At 39.5% G+C, this 25,179-nt stretch overlaps 1 protein-coding gene across 1 annotated transcript; it reads right to left on the bottom strand.

The window, feature by feature from the left end:
* Positions 1-3,419: 3,419 nt before the first annotated feature.
* Positions 3,420-24,810, bottom strand: si:ch211-1i11.3 (mitogen-activated protein kinase kinase kinase 5). The gene is made up of 28 exons (XM_028580587.1): positions 24,337-24,810; positions 24,095-24,234; positions 23,219-23,406; positions 22,869-23,037; positions 21,998-22,104; positions 21,169-21,339; positions 19,389-19,501; positions 18,815-18,974; positions 18,470-18,620; positions 18,093-18,197; positions 17,694-17,743; positions 16,987-17,082; positions 14,461-14,545; positions 14,150-14,283; positions 13,477-13,604; positions 12,263-12,399; positions 12,025-12,130; positions 11,743-11,900; positions 10,373-10,571; positions 9,999-10,167; positions 9,326-9,491; positions 7,822-8,007; positions 7,101-7,206; positions 6,701-6,947; positions 6,358-6,470; positions 4,160-4,230; positions 3,973-4,049; positions 3,420-3,776 (listed from the first exon to the last, which is right to left on the bottom strand). Exons 1-28 carry the CDS (start codon positions 24,671-24,673, stop codon positions 3,680-3,682), a joined length of 3,966 nt encoding a protein of 1,321 aa, XP_028436388.1. The 5' UTR covers positions 24,674-24,810; the 3' UTR covers positions 3,420-3,679.
* Between the last annotated feature and the right edge of the window lie 369 nt (positions 24,811-25,179).

Below are 25,179 nucleotides of genomic sequence, written 5' to 3'. Positions count from 1 at the left end.
TTCATCTTTATGGTTATGTGCTTTATTATAGCATAAAAACAAATGACATTACAAGACAAGAACAAGAATGACAGAATGTTCATCTGTACTTTTGTAGTTATGACAAAGACTGGCTATCCTAACTCTAATTACATGTCTTCTGTTGCATTTGCAAGCAGGTCAGCATAAGCAAAGTGTTCATAAAGCCTACACATTTGCTAATGGCTACTTAAAAGCAAGTTATTTTAATTGTAAATCATCCAAGCTTGACTGTATACTCCGTTCATTGTAAACCGATCAATTTTACTACATGAGCCGGTTGACACTGACTCGATGCACCATTATGTCTGATCAAAGCTAACATTTTACATCCCATTAGCCGGACAACCCTAATGCTATTGTGTGTGTATAAAGCGTATTAGAATAAAGGGGGACTCAGGGAGTTGCACTCACATTACATTCAATTATCTGTAATAGGTAATGAGTTTGAAGTGACAGCTGCTGCCTGCTTTGTAGCTACAAGGCAGTGTAACTCACAGTTAACGTAGCACATTAGCATTAGCATGAACATCTCAACAACTGCTTTAGGTCAGTTTGTATCAAATAAATCTGCCTCATCTATGAACTGTCCAGAACTCCAAGGGAGCAATGTGGATACATGTTTTAATTCCAGCTGAAGAACAACCGTTCATCACTTATTAGCAAATAGCAGTTTTAATCAGTAATATTATCAGCTGTAGGTATGACAGAAAACACACCTTTTATGTATATTTTTTTCCAAGAGAAATAAATCCTCTAGTTCACCATTCGGAGGGTTTCAAATTCAGGATAATTAATAATCCATAATATTCTATTGTATAATTATTTACCCTTGCTAATCATTAGCATGTAATATCAGTGAAAAAAGTAATGTCATATATCAAGATAATATCTTTTTAGAATTTATCAAAAGATTAATTTATTGCACAAATAACAGGGAGGCAGGGGAGTGGAATAAGGAGACAGGATGGTGCCAAATTGAATTTAGTTGATAGTATTCATTTCCTTTCCGACACCATCCAAGGACAAAGCAGACAGATGCCCGGCCTGATTTACTGACCCTGTGTCTTCCGATTTGTCTAGCATTCTGAATTATTGCAGAGGTAAATCAAAGCTTGTCATCTTCACTGCGAGAGGCCTGTATTAGTATTTTCACCAAAAGGGATGGATAGGTTTGTTTTTGGACCTTATGATGCTGAATGAATCAATATTTTCATAAACCTATAAAGACAGGGAAGAGAAATGCCAGTTTTAAAATTATAGTATGAGTTGCTGTTGTGTATACGGGCTGCTACACATCGCAGCAGATTTTAAATTAGTTTCTTGACCGCTACTAGGGTGAGGAATATTGAACATAGAACATATATAAAAATACTTTAAATTATCACTCAGATAGGCACACTAGGTCACACAAAGCCATGTAAAAGAAATACGAACACACCCTTTAAATTACTTTTACAGCCAGTTGTTCAGAACTAAATTATAAGACATTAGTAATATATTTAGTAGGTGCCATGGCAATAAGGAGCCAAGCCCAGTTTGTCAATTAATTCATATCCCTGGCAGAGCACTGGAACACGAACAAGTCATTTAACATGCCTCTGTTGAGCATATCAAAGTAATGAACATCCTCTGATCTCACACAGGACCACTGAGATTAGGCAATGAAAATAAAACAAATCAGATATGTGCACATCACATCTTTCTATGTGTGACATGTTTTCGCCTACAGCTATATCACCTAATGTTCTGATCCTGACCTTTCCTTCCCGCCCTTTTTATATTCATTCTAATATTACTCCAGCCCAACTTATGAAGTCTAAACAGTTAACTTGTACCATGACAAAGTGAGGACGAGACAAAATGATTTATCAGAGTAAAATAAGTCTAAAACTCGAACAGCAAACCTACACAGAAGTACGGCTAAACAATAAAACGCACACATACCATAGACACAGAGACATTCAAGCAAAGCCTGTGTCCCCGTTCCTAAGGAGATGTCAACATTGTGAAAACAGATGAGGAAACATGTGCGGAATTTCAACACTGTTCACCACCTCATCACTTTTTCCAGCCTATGTCTCTCCCTTAAAAGAAACGTCCCTCGCTGCAACAAATTGCTGCATGCAGACAACAAGCCAGTCTAAAAGATTTAAGGTTCCTGTTTATTATCTGAATGAGTTTTAACAAGATATACAGTACAAGTGATCTGTGTTTTTACCCAGAATGCAGAGACATTCATCTTAAATAAAGTAGGCGTTTAATAACTTAGGTTAAGTTTTCTGTAAAACACAATAAAACAGCGTCATCAGAAGGCTCTATTAAAATATAGTTATGCTTGTTTGCAGACAACTTAATACTCTACTAGGCAGTATTTTTTAATGAATGCATAATTGTAGTCCCACTGCCCAAAGTCCTGAGAAAAAGTGCTCATATTATGCTTTGTCTTTTCCCCCCTTTCATTTATTGTGTTATATATCTTTTTTGTGCACATTATAGGTTTACAAAGTGAAAAAGCCCAAAGTCCACCCCAAAGGGACTTACCATCCAGAGAAAAATACTGTTCACAAACCGTTCCAAACAGCTCTATTGTAGTCCAGCCTTTACTTCCGTGACGAACGTGCGTCACTTTGTAACACACGTTATAATCAGTCCCTCCAGAAAAACGCGATTATGCGATTGCATAATTCAACGCATAATCATAATCAAGTCCGCATATTTATGCAGGGGCCGAATGGTTTTCAAATACGCCGCACTTTCGCCGCATAAATTGCCAATTTCCGCGCAAAATATGCGTGGGCTTGCATGATTTCATAATCTCCGCATTTTCGTTGCAAAAAAGTCACATCTTAACAGAAAGTTAAAAAATGTTGTGTTTACGTCACACAAGAGCAGCCATTTTCCCGTTGCCATGGGAATGTTATGAAGTGACGTAATTACGCGACGTGAACATCATCGAAAAGCAGGGTTTTTCATAAAACCAGTTTTTCCAAGTTCCCGCAATTTTTGCAAGTTTCCGCAATTTTTACAAGTCCCCGCAAATTTCATTGCATAAATTGCATAAATATCCTGCATATTCCATCGCATTTAAGAAAACGTGCCGCAAAATAAAGGATTTTTGCCTGCAACAATCACAAAAAAACTCGCGTTTTTCTGGAAGGACTGTATAATGCTCACCTAGCTGCTAGCGTGGCACGCCCTCATACTCTGCACCTGATCAGCTAGCAGTGCTTACCTAGGTACTGCGCATGTGCAACTCCCAACAAAGATGGAACAGAAGTGAGATGTCTGACTCTGCAGCTAAAACAGAGAGCTAAAAACACAGGGTGAAAAGAGGAGCTGCAGCAATGTGCAGTACAACAAAAATATGGTGTTTTTTGAAAATGAAACCATGTAAACCTATTCTGATATAACCTCTAAATACAATTATGAACCTGAAAATGAGCATAATATGAGCACTTTAAAAAAATGCTGGCAAGATCTGACTTCTAAAAAGGGAAAATTTGTGCATTCTACTTTACATGCACTATAACGAATAAGAAATGGTATCTTTTAAAGAAAATACATTCAAAGTACAACAAGGTAACCAAATATGTATCCTGATTTACACAGGACCAGCCCGTCAATAAATCTGTCCTTTGATGTACAACATCAGCAGCCATTAAAGAAGAGTGTCCTCGCTGTCCTCATTGTGCGTGCTGAGCTGGGTCTTCCTGCGAGCTGTGATGGCTGCCCAGATTCGACACAGCATGCCACCTCTGAAACAGCAATTTTGGACTGATTGAAATACAGTGTTACAACCGAGCCATCTCAAACGCCACTGGGGCTTTTTGATGAAACTCAAACTAACGAGGTCATTTGCATCTTTTCGACACCACCGTCTTAGGGCGATTCCCCTTTTTCACGTTTCTGCACGGACGGATGGCGTGAGAGTGATGTGCGGAGGCAACTCACCTTATTCCACAGTACATCAAGTCATCCCTGGAGGCCATGTAGAAGAGACAGTCCAAGGTGAACTCATGAGCGACCAACTAGAAAACAGGATCACACAGGTTTGGATTAACAGCGGATATATGAGTAATGCCAGGCAGCTTCAACAGTAAAAGAAGAAAGAAAAAGGCTGAGCTTAAGTTGAGTTTACCTTATGGATAGTGTCTTGGTCTACAGGGACAGACTCGAGCCAGCACACCAAAGCCTTCACATCTGGATTATCTATAATGTACATAGATTACAACCATTCAGACTGCCTGGGGCAAATTGCACACATACTGTATCTCGCGTTGTTAAATGTTACACACAAGAAAAACACGTATCGCGTTTCCGCAGGCAGACTGTATAATCATTATGCAAACTGCACAGTCAAGTTTGAGCACATTAGTGGATGATTTGATGGTCTACGCCTCAGACAGGAACCAGTCAGGCAGAAATGCAGAGCCTGAAGCTGAGGCGTGGTAGGGATTGACAGGTATAAGGGTTGAGAAACTGTAACGAGAATCACTGAGTTCATCGATAATCCAAAATGGGCGTTGGTCTCTTGATGCAATACTGATCGAGCTGCAGCTTGTGCGGTTAATCATCAGACTAATAGGCAAAGCTCTTACCAACTCCTAGATAATAACTTATCAACTAGTATTGAATATCCTCCATTGTAATTTGGTATATTTTCTTAAAGCTTTGGTGCGTAACTTTTTTTTATATTAATGAGCGTCCGTTACATTTGAGCCATTGCCAAATGAGTTAATACAAAGCTTATTAAGACTATTGGCTCCACACAACTCTCTCTGGATGTGCCATTACTTTGACACATCCAGAGAAAGGGGGGGGGTGAGTGCTTGTAAGCATCAAAGTGGCGCCATAGGAGCTACGCTTGCCAGACGCTCGCTTACCCCCTTGGCTTTAACCAAATAGTACATTAGGGGGAATCATAACAAACACTTACTTTACCTGGATTTAGATGTTTGATGACGCCTGACCCAGATCAATGAGAATATGCAAATATTCTTGATTGTTTGTTTGAAGCTGCTTGGAGTACTGGATGGGTAGGTTTACGAATCACTAAAGTCAAAGCTACAGGCAGAAAGACTATTTGAGAAGACTAATTGACAACCATTAAAAGGATATCAGATTTTTAAGCCTATTTTAATACCAATTATACACATTGTAAATTATGTTTTATAGTTTGAATACACAATGTACATATCATCAGCATCATTTTCATATATAATTCATAGACCTGTATACATGCATACTGTATATAATCACCCATTGTATATAAAGTAACCTATTATGTTAAACATTCAGTAATTATTCAAGCACTCTGTGTTTCCTTTAGGATTTTTTTTAGCATTGGGGGCAGGTCCAAACACCCTCCCACACCAACTTTGATCTTGACATATAGGCTAAGCATTTTGTAGCAAATAACAATAAACCCACTATTAATTACATTATCTTAATGCAGTGTAACTACTTAAGCATGTAAATAATGCACCTAAAATACAAACGTTCTCTGACATGCACTCTAACAATGCAGCCCTATTTCTTATACCGTGGGGGTCAGAAATGTTGCCGTGGGGGGCCGCCACGGTCAAATCAACAGAGCAAACACTGACTCTGCCCCTTTGCAGTATAGTCTAAATTGTATGTTCATTGTTGCTTTTAAAATATATTTATATATCTATTTTTTCACTTGTATGTTCGTATTAGTTATATGCGTATGTTTACCAATCTTTGTTCAGCTTTGTTGTCCCCGTTTTTAGCTGCACGTGTTTTATCTATCTTCCTGAAAATTGTTCTTGGAACTGTGTGAGAAAATTGACCGCAACGAAAAGTCAAATTCATTATATGTGTACACATATCTTGGCCAATATGCTGATTCTGGTACAATATACAGTATGAGATTAGATTCAGTGGGTATATTAGAAAATGGTAGTCTTTTTTAAGTACACAATTCCCTATTTGTATTTCCCTGGACAGAGTTTCCTTGCTGAACCAAAGTGGAGAAAAGAAAAAAAATACGTCTACAAAAACGAAGATGGCAACTTGGTTTGGCTAATTCAGACTGCTCCAGCCTCATATTAGCGTTGGCTAAACGTAAGAATATGTTTTAGCACAGAAAGAGGACAATGCACTACCTGCTCTACTTGACCCGTAACTCTCTCAACATACATGACATCTTTTTCCTTTAACAATTTATCTAAAAACTACAGTATCTGAACTCTGCTCCAAAAAACTACACAAACATTCTAACACGTGCAATCAAATTTAATTGGCAGTAATACCAGATCTACAAGGATGTAGCAAACTGTGTAGTTTAAAAAAAAAAAAAAAAAAAAACATTACCTTTAGTGACCGCGGCTTTCCTCAATGCATCAATCTCTTCCTGTTTACTCTGGACACAGTTCATCAATAGCTCCTGATACTCTCTCTCCTTTTCATTCAGCTGACTCAGCAGTCTTAAAACACAAAAACGGCCATCATTACTCAGCAGAAAGCAGTGCAACTCAAATCTTATTATTCACTGTGTACTGCCTAATAAAGATGCCAGTGTTGGAGGCGTTTGTAGTTTGTATACACCCCCAAATTTACATGCCATGGGACCTTTAAAAAAACCATCAGAATTTCTTTTTTTGCATGCATCTTGAACAGAAAAGTTTAATGATAAAGAAACAAAACTAAATGCTACCTTTTGGTCTTTACTCGTAGGTCTCTCAGTTGCTCACTGAGGGGACAGTTGCTGTTGAAGACGAGGTCTGTAGGGGAATTGGGGCTTACTGTTGGCGGGGTCTCATATATGGATGTCGTCTGCTCCGTGTCAGCTGGCGCAAACACCTGGTCAGGGACAATAACTACAGGAGTGTCTGGGTCAGCACACTGCTCATCAGGGGTGCTGTCCTCAGTCTCAAATGAGGACTGCAGCTGGAGTTTCAGCGCTGAGGAGAGGGGAGCGGTCGGGAGGAACGGAAGAAACATGGACACTTTATAATAAATAAACAACCCTAAACTACTGAAAGAATATGATATATACATATATATATATATATACACACACATATACATGCACACCGTACAAGATGAGGCGCTACCTGGTAGGAGCACAGTGATGGCATCCTGTACTGCCTGTCTCAGCAGATTGTCCAGAGCAAACATCCAGTGAGGTTTCACTTGCTGTTGCCTCAACACCTTCTTTACCTACAGACGCAGCATATAGTTTACCACAGTGGTGTCAAACTCAACTTCATTAAGGGCCACACTGAAAAATGAGAATCACAATAAGGGCCAGACATGTATAGTTTACTGACATGCTTTTATTTAACCGAAAAAGTCAATTATCTTTGGCTGTTTTATTGCATTTCTCATATAGCTTTCTCACGTACAGTTTGGTCGACATAAAGCCCTAAAAAAGTAAGCAAAAAAAGTTTCTTAGCCATCATAGAATTTAGCAAAACATGAAAAACCAAGATTACATTTTTAAAAGCAGGCACAGCTGAACCTGTTTCACAGACTGAATACGTAAACTCTCTGGTCGTGGGGGAATTTCTGAGGCTCAAAGTCAGCCAATCTTCCAAAATCTTCTTTTAAGTGTCACATAATAACAGTGTGACTGACTTTTTAAGGTGTTGTGCACAGCTAGGCGGGCCAATATTAATTGTGAACCTCAATTGATATGTGGGCTGGATAAAAATTTGCAAGGGGCCAGATTTGGCCCCCGGGCCTTGAGTTTGACACGTGGTTTACCATGATTCATGACTGAAATCTTACCAAGCCTTTTAGCTGAAACTCTGTGTTGACCCTGAAGTAACTTACTGCATCTTGGAAGCTAAACAGCACCGCCTGCAGGCTGTTCAGTGAAACTGCGGCAGTGAGCAGTGAGGTTCGAAGTTCCGTCAAGCTCCTCGTCAGCTGCCTTCTGTCTGGGGAGCGGATGTTGTCTCGCAGGCAGCTAATGAACTTGGTGATGTGGTCTGCAGTTATGGATGATCCCTCGCCATGCTTTAAAAAGAGAAGTTGGGAAAAATGATACAGTACTTCTCTCTCACCCCGGACACAAACGGTTTGAACCCCTCCACTCCGGCAGGAGGCTGCGGTCCATTAGGATCAAAACCTCACGCTACAAAAACACTTTCATCCTCTCAGCAGTAAGCCTCACCAACAAGGCCCCGGACTTCCACTGGCACTGACTCTTAACCCCCACCATCCCTAGTTACTATACTTGCACTAACCTTCATCCTGAACTTTACATCTGCCCATTGCTATATGTTCTTAGCAAATTTGGCACTCAAACCATTCAGACTTTTTTTCTTATGCAACAGTTACTTTGTATGTATATATTGGTTTTTCTGTATTGAGTGTTTATTTCATATTAATGTTTAATATGTTTGTTTATGTATGCACCTTTCACCAATGCAAATTCCACAGTGTACTTATTGTGGCAATAAAACCTTTTCCGATTTTATTGTTCTCATTCTGGAAGTACTTTAAAGACTTCCGATAGTGACAGTCTTGATTCCAGTTTATTAGGGAAAGGTGTGATATCAATAACAATATTACCAGTAGAATTAATTAATTTCCTCTATATTAAGCCTCTGAAGTCACAGCTGTGGTACTATATTGAAGACAGCTTAGTTTGGTGTTTTATGGATTTCTCTTTGAAATAAGTGCACACAAACATTTCAGATTCTAACCTTATATATATATATATATATATATATATATATATATATATATATATATATATATATATATATATATATATATATATATATATATATATATATATATATATATACACACATACATACACACACATACATATACACACATACATATACACTCAAAATCCTGCATCGCACAAAGACCAAAAAATATATAACTTTAAGTTACTATTTGCCATAAAATGAATTGGGGAAAACCACCAAAGCCATACAATTGTTTTTGTCTGGGGGAAATGCTTCTATGCATTAGACATAACAGATTTTAAGTGGAAAACAAATGCCAAACCCAGTGTAAAATAAGATGGCAGAAATGCCCTTAGGCTCAAGATTATTAACACATGAGCCAACTTTAATATTAACTTAGCACTCACAGCAGACACCAATGCCATGAGGCTGTTGGATCATACGGCGGTTCATATTTGGAACAACACTACTTCTGGACAATTTGTGTAAAACCAAACTATGAGGGTGTACATTGTTATTTTAACATAATGTCTTATTAGTTAAGACTTTACTGATAAACTGCATCTGTGAAATGCATGTAAGCCATGCAGGTAATACATTTCATAATGTTTTTGTGACTGTTCTTCACCCACCTGAGGCACAGATTCTTGTATATTAGAGACGACGTCGCTGATGTAGTCAGTAAGGACTCGGTGCAGTGTGGCTCTCCTTTCACTGTCCTTTCTCAGCATAAAAAGACCAACGTTCTCATCTGTTGAGGATGGACTGCTCATGTCTGATGAAAAGTCCTCTGGTATTCTGGACAGTAGGAGGGCAATAAAATCAATCAATCACACCAGATCAACAGATAAAGATAAAAAAAAGAAAAGAAATGGCGATATGGACATCAATAATTTGTTATGTAAGTAATACATAGTTAACTGTAGACCGTGACATTTGATACAGTGCCATTTACTTATTTTATATTTTATTTGTACATTTTTATTAATACATACTGTGTGTATATATTTATATTGTTTATATTCTTCTTATCCTTCTTATATTTAGAGAATGTGTGACATGCAACAACACCACCAAGACAAATTCCTTGTATGTGTAAAAAAAAAAAAAAAAACATACTTGGCAATGAAGCCCTTTCTGATTCTGATTATACCCATTTTATACCTACACAGGATGTCGCCTCACAAGACTATCTGACTAAAACCTCAATGTGGTTTGCCACTGATGTAAGATCCTGTACAACCCTGGCTGAAGCAGACATTGTAAATGTTTTTTTATCTTCTGTTGAGTAATAATCTAACTCACGACAGGAGGCTGTTGGTGCTGGGTGGGCTCTCAGAGATTTCATCTGCTATGAGGGTGGACTTTCGCTGCCTGAAGTCAAAGGAACAGGACAGGTCGATTGAAACCGGGTATAAATCGGTGTCCTCCACAAGGATGGAGATGGGTACAGACAGGCTGCGTTGGTAGTCAGCTGCAAAACCCGGCGAGATTGTGGTTAGATATAAGCGGTTGTTCAAAATCTGACATTAGCAAGGTTTCATAAAAAACACTTACCACACACGTCATAGCACGTGCAATAACAACAACAACAAAAAAAAAAAGAATATGTGAGAGAAACAGAAACGTGCTATGAGAAAGAAGAGCAGTATGTGACTAGAAGTGTACTGAAGCTTTACCAGGAGAAGGGTCTTTAGGTTCCGATTCCTGCGGAGCCCTGGCCTTCTTCTTGGGGGACGACCTGAGGAAGCTCGCCTTCAGCAGCTCTGTGGCTGTGGCTCGGTCATCGGGGTCCGGCACAAAACAGTTCATGATGAAGCCCTTTGCCTCGTTAGACATGCATTCTGGAACCTTGGGGTGGATCTTAAACATGCCCACCTTGATGGGATTGTTTAAAAGGAAATTATTTAGTTCATTAAAACAACTTGACTTTGAGATTGTGCGTTAAGCGAAAAGATGGAAGTTGCTTTTTTTTTTCATATATTTGTTTCAGACATAGCGCTCTTGTCAACATTCAAGTTGTAATTATGATTGGGAAACTCAGATGTTTATGAAAGCTCCAATATATCCAACTTGGCACTGAATAACATGGAAGTGCCTAAAAACCAAACCAATGTGTATTGAATATTAAATATTCAGTACACATTGGTTTTATACCTTCATTCACGTTAAGTAATCAAACCTGAATTCAATGGGTATGGTGGCGCAACGCTCTCACCGCTACCATCCATTTTTGTATGACATGGACGTGGTTTTAGGCTTTTAACTCAAATCACTACTGTAGTGCTTTAAATTAAAAGCTAACATCACCATGCTATAACATGGTCACAATAACAACGCTAATGTGCTAATGTTTAACTTGGCTACCTTCTTAGTTTCACGTGATAGCATGGTTACATTTGCCAATTAGCAATAAACACAGTACAGGTGATGCTTTAGAATTTGACAATTTCTAATTTGGACTTGATGGCATGAAAAGCTACCAGTCTGGTTCCCCCTCGCTGCTGAGTACAGCCTCTTTAAGATATTTCAGTCTAAACCCATGAAGAGTGACTTTTATGATTTTTACTCAAAGCCAAACTAAAATGTAGAACTCTTCTTTTTTTTTTTTTTTTAAACAAAAACACCACAATCTGCATGTATTAACATCGACCTAAAATTAGAGCTGGGCGATTTGTTTGTTTGATTTGTTTTTTTTTTTATTATAAAAAACTCGATTTACGATTAGATTTTCCCCCCCTTCCATTTAAAACAAAATAACTGCAAACTGTAAATATATTTTAAAAATATATATTTATTGTATTTAATTAAAGTGCATCAACATAAACAAAATTGCAAAGGCAACCCCTTTCTCTAAGTGAAAAGTCACTGTGCAATGTGCAACAAAGATTGTTAAACATCCAAATTATTTATACTGTATTTGGATTGAAATTTTTTTTTTTTTTAAATAGATTTTTTTGAAAATATGAATCGATTTGACCTACCAACTCGATTTTTAAATCAAAGCGATTTTTTCCCAGCCCTACCTAAAATACTTCCCCTTATTTACCTTGAACATGGCTGCCTGAGGACTTCCCAGCTCATGGAAGGGTGGTTTGCCAGTTGCCATTTCTATAATAGTGCACCCGAGGGACCAGATATCAGCCGGCTTCCCATAACCCCGGGGCCCTTTGTCGATAATCTCTGGGGCCATGTACTGAAGAGTTCCTATCGAGTAAAATCAGTTAACAATATACAATAGATCCTTATAATTTAGTTAAATCTGTACATGTAGCAAAGTGTGAGAAAAAAGACAGAGTCATAAAAGGTTTTAAAATAGACAGCATCTTACCAGTGAAGGTCTCAGTGCAGGGGTTGATCCCTGCTAATCGTTTGGAGGTTCCAAAGTCAGAGATCTTCAACACTCCACTGTAGGTGTTGACCAATACATTGTCACCCTGCAGCAAAGAAATGATCCACATTGAGATGTTTCACAAACACGACAAACCATAAAGTTAGGATGAAATTATCATAGAAAGTAGATTCAATATTTGCGATTTGCCGACAGATTCCCAGGGTGCTCCGCTCACCTTAATGTCTCTGTGGACTATCTGATTGTCATGAAGGTATTTGAGCCCCTCGAGGATCTGTTTGGTGTAGAAGATGATGGTGGCTTCGTTGTCTTTCAGGGGACCCCATTTGGAGCGCAGGAGAGATGACAAACTTCCTACAAGCAGTACATGTCAAATGATATAAGCCAATTTCATTTTTCATTTCAAATTCTCATTTTTAAGAACAGAATCTTGCTGTGAAAATCTTATTTCTCACATGTGCATAAAGGCAGGGATGAGAACAAAACATAATGCCTACGGTTTGTCACATTGGAAAACACAATTTTCTGTTTTTGTTGAAGTCATTTCTGAACTACATATGGCAATATTAAACCAAGCTATGAATTGGAATTGTTCGCATAGCTTCAGATTGTTTTCCAACAACAACGCCATTGTCCACAGAGATTTTTCTTCAATGAGCAGGATGTTGGAACTACCCACTTTCTTGAAACTGACTTCCAGTATGTTGCACAACCACACTTCCACTGTCAAATCTGAACACAAGACAGACGCTCACTTCCTTGATGCTTAATAAAAAGGCATCACACAGTAACTAGAAAAATGCAGAGTTGAAAGCAGGGGCATGACTTCCTTATATTGGCACTTTCTTGTAAGTCTATTTTCATTCCAGTGAAAGTTTCAGGAACATCTGTTAACACTAATATGCCAATGCATAAGTATTAGTTTGTAGATTCCAATCAGGGCAACAAGGATGTATACGCCAAAATCTCTGTATAAAATTAAAGTGAAAAGGTATCAGTAATTGAATGAGCAGACGTGAATGCATAAATAAAACAGAACTTAAGAAAAAGTATCACACTGTATTGTGTAGCCAACAAGTAACTTTAGACATCCTCAGGCAATTCTAGGCAGTTTCCTGTTCTCAAATACAATGTTTTTAAGTTTCATACTGCAAGGGGATTTTGATTTTCATATTTTTGATTTGTGAAAAATATTGAGTTTTTAATACCTTATTCTAAAAAACATTTTGTCTCATCCTCACTTTGTCGTGGTACAAGTTAACTGTTTAGACTTCATAAGTTGGGCTGGAGGAATATTAGAATGAATATAAAAAGGGCGGAAAGGAAAGGTCAGGATCAGAACATTAGGAGATAGAGCTGTAGATGAAAACATGTCTCTACTGCTCTTTGAAGCTAGAAGTAGTAGCATTTCCAGAATTTTAGGATTCCTACCTCCAGGTACTTCCTCCATGAAGATCTTGATGAAACCATCCTGACTGACAGAGCCCAGGTACTGGACAATATTTCTGTGTTTTAGCCTTTTGTGCAGAGCTATCTCCTCATGGAGAGGTTGGGAGTACCTGGGGGGAGAAAGAAAGAAAGAAAGAAAGAAAGAAAGAAAGAAAGAAAGAAAGAAAGAGAGAGACAATAGTATGACTGCAAGGTTTTCCTAATTTCACACTGTCATCAACGCAATAAATGATAGTTCGTTGTTTTAAAATATTCAGAAATCTTCAGTTTGATAAAAAAGATAAATACTGTGACGTGTCTTGGACACAAGGTTTGGCAAATGCTTAAAAAGTGATTTAAATAACTAATTATTTTGATGGAATTTTTAATTTCCACATAACACTGCAGTGTGGGCCTAAGCTCTGTGCAGATTATAGAATAGCAAACAAGGAAATATAAAAAGTCTAAACACTCATCCCCAAGATTCCTAAAGAGCACTGGGGATCCAGAGCATGCCAGTGAGTGGTATCTCTGCCAAATCACTTCCCATTAAAGGGATTATGAAAAGAAAAAAAAAAAAAAAAAAAAACATTTTAATGAGAAACTGTGCAGTTTAGTGTCTCCCAATAAGGGATGACTCTGAAGGGAAAACAGTGCTAGTGTTGGTTTCTCATACATGCTGTCCCTCTCAGGGATTTCCTTGATGGCGATGCGAACTTGGTTGCTCAGGTCCCTCCCAGCGTACACCACACCGTACGTCCCTTTGCCCAAAATCACTTTGTCGCCATTCTCATTGGTCTCACAGATGTACTGTAGAAAGAAATGAAGACAGCATAAATCAGAACACAGTGAAATTACAGGGAAATATGACACTATGTTATGAGAATGTTTCTGTTCAGCAACTGCAATTGTTTTCTACTTGTTGAAGCAAGGGAGACCTAAAATAGAGCACACTCTGCGTCAGAGGAATGGAGGACTGTGACTGACCTCTAGTACTCCCTCAGCTTCATGGTTCAGGTCCTGAGAGGGGTGTTCAGCCTCCTGAAGCAGAGAGTTTACCAGCTCGCAGAAACTAGTGAGAGAACAGCGTGAGGAGACAATGTAGATAGATCCAACATAGATGAGAATATGCTCTTAATAGAGCATGTAGTTAAATTATTTTTTTGTGAATTTCCATTAAAAGTAAAAGAGAATACCAACAACATCGGGCAGGCTTGTAGACATTTGCCAAATAATTTACCCATAAAAAGGCAAACAAGCAGTATATGCAAGAAAACATCAACTTTGTGATAGAATCAAGTTCACTGTGGAGGTTTTGACCACGGTGCAATGTTTTTATGAGTGGATCCCCATTTTGTTTTGCAGAGGGTAATGCACAAACAAGCATTGCATCAACAATGGCAGTGAAAAAGGAGACTACTGGCAACAAAGCATGAACGTATACAATAAAGCACGCAAATGCTTTATTTCACAACGTTTCGGTCACAAAGACCTTCCTCAGGTGAATTTACACTTCACATCGAATTCTGCGCTCAAGTAGTTTGGTTTACTACGCTGAACCAATCAGAATGGAAGCCAGCGCTGAGCTATCATTCAAGCCGGCTAACTAAACTTTCTTTTGTCTCCCAAGAATATGTAATTTAGAGTCGTCATTAAGTAACAAAACAATCGGGTCAGTAGGAATTCCACATCCTGTCAGCTCTCTTTTAACACAGTCAGAATATTGACAACCATTCTCCATTAACAGATAATAGAAATCTGACTTGAAATATATTTACAATCTGATCAGTTCAAATACATAATTAAATGAAAAAATTAAGAAAGTCCATGAAACTAAAAAGAAAAAAAAACTTTTCTTTTCCGTTACTTTAAGTAAATCTGATCAAGGTTTTTTTAAGGGCTGTCTTATAGGCTTTTTCAACCCATTCTGCTGGATAGCCTCGCTGCGGAAATGCTTAGACATCAAGGATACATACACACAATGCATATTGGTGTGAAACACTGAATTAAAAACATAGCCTTTGGGAACCTGTGACCAGTTGACCCAAAGCATTTCCAACAATATTTTCCACATTTAGTATGTAGCAGCCATGAAGATCGCTTCAGTTTTACTTTCATCTCTTGAATAGGAAGTTCCAAAGAAAACTGTCTACAATCCTGAGGAACAAGGATATTGCATCATGATTTAAGAGTGCTTTGAGCACCATAATTAAAACTGAGTTATACTTGTATTATTTTAAGGTGGCATCAAAGGTTTCAGCAGTGGGTCTCTCAAAACTGAATATATCTGCAGTGGAGACCGCAAGAGGTTAGAAGGAAATGTAATCTTTTTGTGATTTGGGTCAACAGGCTCTTTAAGTCAGAGTGAAAAAAATATGTCCTCGGGGGATTTCCTAGAGGACAGTAACGAGAACATGACTCATACAGTGTAGGTATATTACAACCATTTATTCAGGGCACAGTCTAGACTAAGGGCACTATTTTAACGATCTGAAACGCAAGTATCAAACGTGAAACTCAAGTAGCTTTGTGGGCGGATCTCGGCCGCCGTTGCTATTATACCGGCGGGATAAATGACTCTCGAGCCCGACGCAAATCTAAAATGGGTTGGTCTGAAGTAGCTAGGTGTGGTTTGGGCGTAACGTGCAATAAACCAATCAGAGCGTCATCTCACATTCCCTTTAAGAGCAGGCGCGCTTGTTCCATGGCGGATTGCTATTACGACGGCGGATTTGCCTGGCGGCACCGTAGTTCAACATCACGTCTCCTTAAGTCCTCTAATATTTCCTCATTTATGTCATCAACACATCCATGATTCATGGAAATGTTGTGTAAAACACAACAAGCCACAAAGAATGCTGGGACTTTTTGAGGACTGTCCTGATCTATCCAAACACCTGAAGCGCATTTTCAGTAATATCTTTCTTTGTAATTATGTATGGTTTGCAAAAATGGGAACTGCTGCGTCCGTTTAGATAAGAGAAGCAAAGTGTATGCGCGTTGTGCACACGCTACATTATGGCCAAGCATGCGCCCCTAAAATAGCATCTGAATAACGCGCTACAGACTTTAGACTAGCGCCACTGACTTTAGACCAGGTTTTTCCTGGTCAGTGGAGGAATTGTTTTCTGAAACTGCAAAATAGCACCAGGGAACGTTTGCGCCTGAACACGCCTCCTGTTTTCGCTGAACCGCCCCCGGGAGCGCAAATACATTCCCTAATTTACCGACGTGCGTCTGTGGAGGGAAAAGTCCGCTGTGCGTCGGGTTCAAAATAGGAATGATATATGCGTCGGTGTACAAAGGCAATTGCGCTGGGTGTAAGATAGGGCCCTAAGTCTGCAAAGCTAGTTTGCCTATTTTCCGGACCTCTGATTATCTTCCTGCACCCTGTAATGATGGTATGTTTGTCTCTCACTAGCCAGTCAATTGTTTAATGAGCAGATCATTGACACAGTTTCACACACACAAACTCTGCCCTGCTGTGTCTTTGCCAGTTTATTAGTCACTCACCCTTTACAGTGGAGCTCAGAGGGGAAGCAGAGCTGGAAGTCATCTGAGTTGTAGTGGACATACAGGAAGCAGCTCCGCTCATCAATCTTTGAAGCACTTCAGAGGGGAAAAAAGCAAATCAATAACTATTCAAAATGTTATAATCCTTTATTTCTTGGTTTGAAAATGCACGGTAGTGTCAACAACTGTATGCAAATACATTTCTGCCGAACATGGGATTAAAACTGAACCTATCAAGCCCTTTTCTTTTCCAGGGAAAAAACGGCTAATGTTTGCAGTGCAAAGGGTATCAGCTTACAGTAAACAAACAGGAAGAAAATTGACTAATTCAGATGAGCAAGGCCCTGCACCAAAGAAAAAAAGAAGGTATTTTTTGTCTTTCCCCAAACATATTACAATCTGATAAAGTTGTTTGTTTACTGTTTTCTTCTCGTTTTGGGTATTTGCTGAAAATTGCCCCCAAGTTGCAAAGTGGCAAACAAGACAAGGCCAAAGTACAAACTGATCAGTACCCAGAGAGGAATGAACAAAAAGCCTACAAAGAAAAAAAGCCTGAAACCATATTGACAGAACAAAAATACGATCAACAGCCAAGGTTTCCCAGACAACCAGTATGTTTTGGGTCCTCTGGCTTTGCTGTAGGCTTAAACACACCCAGAACTGAGAGATATTTGAGAGATGTTAGCACATGCTGTACTTCACTTTACCTCACTCCACGAATTGCAGAGGCTGGGAAAGTCCACTGGTATAAGCCTTTCTGTAGAATCAGGATAAAGTTAAAACATGGGATAATGACAGTTTGACTGCTAATACATGGTGCGTAACCATAGACTGTATAACAGTCTATGTGCGTAACACATGCCTTAGCAGCAAGTAAACAGTCCTGAGGTATGTAGTAAGTCTTACACACAGTGACGCTCAAAGAACACACCTACACACTCACATTTTAAACATTAAACATTCACTGAACCATAAATCAGTGTGATAAAAGTTGATTCTTCCTTTCATTATGCAATTTATTCTGCATTCTGTATGTATGGCAGGTAAACATGTATTCAGATAAGAAGGAGAGTCTGGGAGTGGGGGGAGACAAAGTGTCTACATACCTTTAAGGTTGTGACATGTTCCAACTGGACAGTGCGACTTTCGTCCTCCTCGCTCACACACACAATAGCTGGTTGGAGGACTTTGATGGGCTCCACAATGAGCACCTGAAAGGCAGAAAATTCTAAATTATATTACCAACACTTTAAAATAGCCACATGACTTTCATTTTTCTGTAACGGGGGGGGTCAAAACCGCCACGCTATCTCCATTATTAATGACCATATCCCTCCGTATTACAGCAGTGTGTGTTACCCTTAAGACTAAAATGGACAGAGCTGGGTCCCAATTAACCAATCATAACTTCCAGAGAAGTTTCAAGTTTTCCATTTATTGTTACGGTTACTGTACTGTACAAAGATTATCAGTGCTGTCTTACTGGGCAGCGGCCTGTGGAGTCAGTGGGTCTACAGGTCTGCAAAAGCAGTTCCATCCAGAAGTCCACAGTGTCCTGTGTAGGAGATTTCACCTCAGGTAGCTTGGCAAATTGACGGTACAGGATGTACGTCTCCATAATGGATGCCACATACCTGAAAGAAACATTAAACTCATTAATCTACATTAAGTGAGTCTGGAAATAAGACAAACCATTTAAATGCGTTCTAATCCACAGACGTAATTAAAACAATGAAATTAAACTAATAAGCCCTAAAAACTGAATCCTGATGATTATTAAACACCTTGACCTGCATGACTCTACTAATCAAGAACTGCTAAGCCTCACCAAATAGGGGCCTTTAGCTTGTAGAGTTTATCAGAGGCCATGATGACTTTCCTATGTTCGTTCGCGAGGATGTTTGCTCCGAGGTAAAAGCCAACATCCCAGTAGTCCTTCATCTTCTCCAAACTGCCCTTTCTACCGAGCAGGGTGCTAATAGTCACACCTGAACACCAACATGATAACAGAGAGCAAAACAATGAATTACCAAATGCATATCAAATCGGTTATACATTTCCAAACTAATAGGCTCTTATGTGCATCCACAGATAAAGGCCCTGGGCTCAACTATATGCTCAGTCATTCCCCAGGGTGGAGTTTATTTTAAGTTATGACAGAACAATAAAATTGGTTTTCTGGATATTGCATTGTGTTTTAAAGACATTTCAAATCTATCCAGAATTGTGGCCTTACAAATTTAAATGATGGGTTGTATCATAGCAAAGCCTAAGGTTTATACCCCAACAACAGAAGTGTAGTGCATAAGTAGAATAAACTTTATGGCACACTGAATCTGTAAACCATAAAAGGTATTTGTCATTGATTCTCTCTGATAGAGAAAGCAGAACGCATTAAGCACCTATCTTGCGCAGCTCAATAGAAGTGTCAAATTCATGGCCAGCTGCCATCAAGAGGACCACGTTGTTGATGCCTGAGTGAAGAGTTGGCTCCTGCTCAAAAGCTTTTCCATACCTGACAAATAATATAAAAAGAGCGCTGATGGATTATACTGGAACACCAACAGATAAGGCACATCAGTAACATTAGAACAATAATGCAACATAAACTACATACACATACGAGCAGCAACAAATAAAAAGATGTCTTTGTCTTCCATAAACTGTCTTTAATGAAACATTTTGTAACCTTGTCTAGATCCTAATATTGCTAGAGGTGGAAACGTGACTCAGTCCTCCCTGTATGAGAAAGAGGTCCCTGAAAGGGCCATAGATGGGAATCGTGCTAGCAACTTGAGAGAGGGATCCTATTAAGTAGGGTCTGTAGTGACAAACTGTAGTCTAAGTAAGAAAGACAGACAAATGCCACCTTTCTCATTAAGTGTAGTCTCGCACTGCCAGACCTTCCTCCACAGCGCTGTGGAGCGTCTGGGAAGTCCACACAGCATTCCAGGTTGGGAGAAAAACGTTTATTGGCATTTCTTTAAACCGATCACAATGCAGTGTGACAAAGGGGTGGAAAATAATTTCCGTTTCCCAGTAAATATCCGGAACCTTTCCATGGAAAGTTTAGCTGGGGAATTTTGGAAACATTCCAATTTGGAAACTTTCATGGGAATTAATGGAAATTAGGATAGGATGTAGTCCTCGGGCTCAAATGCAGTACTGTCTTCAATCTGCTGTAGAATGTTGGATTTTAGAAATGATCTGTGCAGTGGATGTGGCCTCAATAGCCCTGCAGTAGGCTAAGTAGTAGCCCAAACCATTGACCTTTAGCTTAACATACGAAGGTAGCTAGCATGCAGTCTTTGATTTACTATGGTTATGGTTATATGCGTGCTAAGGTAACCATCAGCGCTGTCTATTGTTTCCAGCCTATCAATAACAAGTGGGCTATACAATTAACACACATAGGTTAATAGCAATGGGTTATGTATTAACACCTCCCCCCCAAAAAAAAATAAACTCCCGTATTTTACAAACTAAAATGTTAGCAAGTATATAGTAGCCTATGCTGATTATTGCGTGTGTGTATGTCATTGACAAATATAGGGAGGACATTCAACTGAAGTTGCATTAACCAAGATTATGCTGCAAGAGTTTTTTTTTTTTTTCCAACTACATTTAAGTTCCCTGTTATAGACTAGCAGTATTATAACAAGCAATATTACAAATACTTTGTTTATTCCCGTTAATTCCCATGGAAAGTTTCAAACTTTGAAAATTCCTGGAATTTTGCCACCCTATATGCGCCGGACGAAGCAACGGAGCCTCAGCACAATAGCCTTGGGAAGGAACTTGTTTTGGTGGAACATGTCTACATTCAAAAGTTGTTTTAGTCCTACAAAAAAATAAATAAATCAATCAATCAATCAATCAATCAATCAATCAGATTGGACACAGTCTAGCTAGCTGTCTGGATTTACCCTGCAGAGATCTAAGGAGCAGTTAACCATAGTCCTCATAAATCCACCGGAGTTTAAAATGCCAACACAAAGAAAGCAGAAGGTGATGGACATCCGGCTGAAATTAAAGACATCTGGTGGAATTTCCAGCGGCACTGGACTAATCCCGGAAGTGACAAACTGTAGTCTAAGTACAAAGGGCAAACAAATTGCCACCTTCCTCATAAGGTGTGAACCAGTGTGTAAGACCAGACCCACAAACACAAAGTGGTTGTACCAATAGCAGGACTGTTCTCTGCTGCGCTGATCGGTGAACCCAGAGCTCATGAACATGTCTTTGTAGATCCGTCCACACAGGCAATAGACATCGGACGCCACTTTGTCCCCCGACTCCACAATAGGCAGAATTGCCTCCAAAGCCTTAGCGCGATCTCCAGGCTGATTCCTCCTGGTATGGGAAGATTTGATCATTTCAGCAGTGATGAGCTTTAACAAACCCATTATATTTTGTATACATGCAAGGCAAATAAAGGCCACAGGCTGAGAACGGCACAATAACACTAAGCTGAAACCAGACAAGAGAACAATAGTGCGTAGTGTCCGTTGTCCCCGTGAGGAATTCTAAGTAATGACATGAAAACTGTCGACGCGTCCTCGTGATGCAAGCCATCTGTGATCGCGCATGCGCCCCCACCCTTCCTTCGCGCAGTTGCTAGTAGCCAAGGAGGACACTGAGGATAAAAAAAAAAAAAGATGGAGTCTTCAGAAGAGGTAATTATCTTCACTTGAGTTTCTGCGCGCGAAAGTCGCTGGACAACACAATCTTCTGAACATAGTCATACTGAGAAATACAGAGAGAGTTGTGTGGAGCGGATAGTCTTAACTAGCTTTGTATCAACTTATTCAGCAATTGCTTAGCCAATAGTTAATTCAACAATATCGCCATTGATGTATTTGGTCAAAAATACTGTGATATTTGACTTTCTTCATATCGCCCTGCTTGAATGTAACGGACGTTCAATTAATATCAAAAAGTTACGCACTAAAGCTTTAATTGTGTTCACTTGTGAAACAACATATTAATGTAGTAGGAGCCATCTGGGTACCTGTTTAGAGCAAATATGTAGTTAAACTTGATATTCTGATGTTTTGCTACCAGACACATGGGCAGGTTGCTCAGAGTTTCCACCAGTTTGATTATGGCATCGTAGTCCTGAGAAAAGAGGGTGCAGAATTACAATGTATTATTTACCATGCTTTAATAATTTATATCATTACAACATTGATTACTAATAATGATTTAAACCTCAATGGTCGTTTTTATTACTATCTACATCCATATGGAACACTTGATATGCCATCTCATCGTGGGTTTTGGTTCATTGTGACTCTTGCAGGCTCCAACATCTGTTTGCTTAATGTTGTCAATAGTAATACTTTCATAATGAAACAAAATGTTTTTTCATGTATCAAGCAAATGTATTATTTTGCTCCAACAATATAAGAAATGACATGTTGGGCTCTGCAACCAATCAATTTCTTCATTTGAAAAATAATTGAAAGATGAATACACAAATAACCATTGGTAGTAGCCCATGACCTTTTAGACACTACATGTCTAGGTAGGGCGGGGCAATATATTGATATTATATGTCGACATCAATATATAAAGGCTAGATATTGTCCTGAATTTTGGACATCGTAATAAGTGTTGTCTTCCTGGTTTTAAAGGCTACACTACAGTAAAGTAATGTAATTCTCTGAACTTACCACACTAACTAGCGGTTTCATTATTTGCCTTTACACACTTAGTCATTGTATCCACGTTATTGATGATTATTTATCAAAAATTTTGTTATGTAAATATTTTTTTAAATCGCCAATAGTTAATTCAACAATATCGCCATTGATGTATTTGGTCAAAAATATTGTGATATTTGACTTTCTTCATATCGCCCTGCACACATAAACACACACCTGAATGTCCCTGTAGGACAACAGCAAGCTCATGACTATATCAGGTGTGAGCAGCTCTACGCTGTCCAGGCGTTTCTGGATATTGCTTAACTCCTCACTCAGGGCTCGGCCGCTGAACCTCTCCCGTGCCATACGAATCTCATGCCTGACTGACTCCCGGAAGTACTCACTGTAAGTACAAAGAGCAGAGAAGTCAGAACATTTGACACTTTTACAATCTTAAATACATCCGCCACCATGGAGGAAGCTGTGAGTTACAACATAAACAAATGCATGTGTAATCTGAGATGATAACGTTTTGGGCAAAGCACACAGTGGTGGTGAAAGCCGTGCAGTTGCAGATGCCTGACCTGGACTGAATTTGTACATTGTTCAGCAAATGCACCAGTGTCTCCACCAGCGGGGTCAGCAGAGGCTCCAGCTGAAAACTAGGCTGCATCAACTCTTTGATCGCAGTCATGATTGTTGCATCACAGGCAAACACTTTGCCTTGAGGTGACACTACGTAAGGGATGAACGTGTAACTTCCACACTGCTCCTGGAGGAAGATAATACACGAATCATACAACAAATAGAGTACAAATTGGGAGACCTTGCACAGCCACAAGGTAGCCGAGGTATCATTTGGCAGTTGTCTGTATTTTTGCCTTTAATGCTTAAGGTTTCATTTCATTTTAAACTGTCTGATTTGCACCTTATTTTTAAACCATTCATCTAATAGTCAAGAAAATAATCAGAAGATTCATCGATAATAAAAATACCCATTAGTTGCAGCCCTGGCTAGATTAACATGCTAGGGGGGCCTGGGGCAAAAATCAACGGTGGACCCCCATTGACTCCATCATCTTACTCCCATTAACTATGGCACACACAGTGGAACATACAGTGCATCTTAAACAGTATTTTGCATAGAGCTCCAGAGAACAACCAGCACCACTACTCTGGAATAATTGAGTCCAAGGTTTGCTGTGAAACAATGAATGTCCCAAAACTAAATGTTGGCCCCTCTTTAAAAAGGCACCAGATTAGTTAATGTCAGTTCTCATTAAATTTAAGTGGTGCATATTCTGCAATTTTCTTTTTTTATTATTCCAATTATCATGGACTATTTTACACAGTGTCCTTGACTATTGGGGCCCTGGGGCAGTTTATAATCAATGGCTGCAGCTCTAAATTATCCATAAAATTATTATAATAAACATGGGTATGTGTTGATTTTAAGTTACCTTGACGGCCTGTAGATCATTATCTTGCTTGTAACAGTAAAGGATTATGTTATTGGTCAAGCTGAAACTTTCTCTCACTCCAAGGTGATAGAAAAGGGAAGGCTGGCAGAAGGACTCACTCATCTCGACCACTGCTACATCTGTGTGGGAAATTTAGTAGGGCGGGTTAGTTTGCGTAATTGGCGTAGTACTGCGTAAATGTGTCATCCAAATTTCCCTACAGTCAGCATGCCCTCACTTGCCTGCATTGTAGAAACTATCCAGAATGTCCGTGGTGCCTTGGGATATTCTCTCGAATGAAATTGTTTGGAAACCGGCGTGCGCGTCCGCGCAGGCTTCCTTCAGACATTTCAGGGATAAGTTCTCCTCAGTTTGCGGCACCGTTGCGTCCTTGTTAACAATGTATGCCACGGATACAGGTCTGGTCCGACTCCGTGGAGAAACGACCTGTTTATCCGAGCCGCTGGCGCTCAGCTCCATAGCCGAAGACTCCTGCCACAAACTTCCAGCGGACACCCAAACTGGATCTTTCCTCTTGTGTTCGCGCAGGCTCATTCGCCTGCGCTCCGAAGTGTACATTTTCTGCCTTATTCCGCAGCTGAAACCTAATGCATGTCCTTCGTGGAGACAACTTCCATTAAAAACGCAACAACGCGGTTGCTTGTTTTTGTGATTTCCCAGGTGTGTCGCTGTCGCCGCCCCCGCTCCCAGCCCGTATATATCCACTATCATTCCCGGTACTCCTCTCCCCTCCCCTAGACCCGCCCTCCTCTTCTCTCCGCCCGCTGACATTTTGAGACTGAAACCGTACGCCACACAGCCTCGACTCTCGCATGACCTCTGCTGTGTAAAACTAGTATTCAGCTCATTACATTTCTGAAAACGGACGTCGCGGTTGACGTTTGTGTCCCAAACTCAATAGACCTTTTTTTTCACGGCAGACATGTTGTCATGTCATAGTAAGAAAAACACAGGTGTATTCAAAACCATTACTGATGGCTGCATTCCACTTAGGAGAGGCCCTGGTATTGGGCATGCTAACTCACTGAAATAGCTTACTGGGACACTTGATGGAATTGAGCAGT

The sequence above is a fragment of the Perca flavescens genome, chromosome 6 (genome assembly GCF_004354835.1).
Source record: "Perca flavescens isolate YP-PL-M2 chromosome 6, PFLA_1.0, whole genome shotgun sequence".
Classification (NCBI taxonomy): Eukaryota; Metazoa; Chordata; class Actinopteri; order Perciformes; family Percidae; genus Perca; species Perca flavescens.
This window is presented reverse-complemented; position numbering and strand designations above follow the sequence as displayed.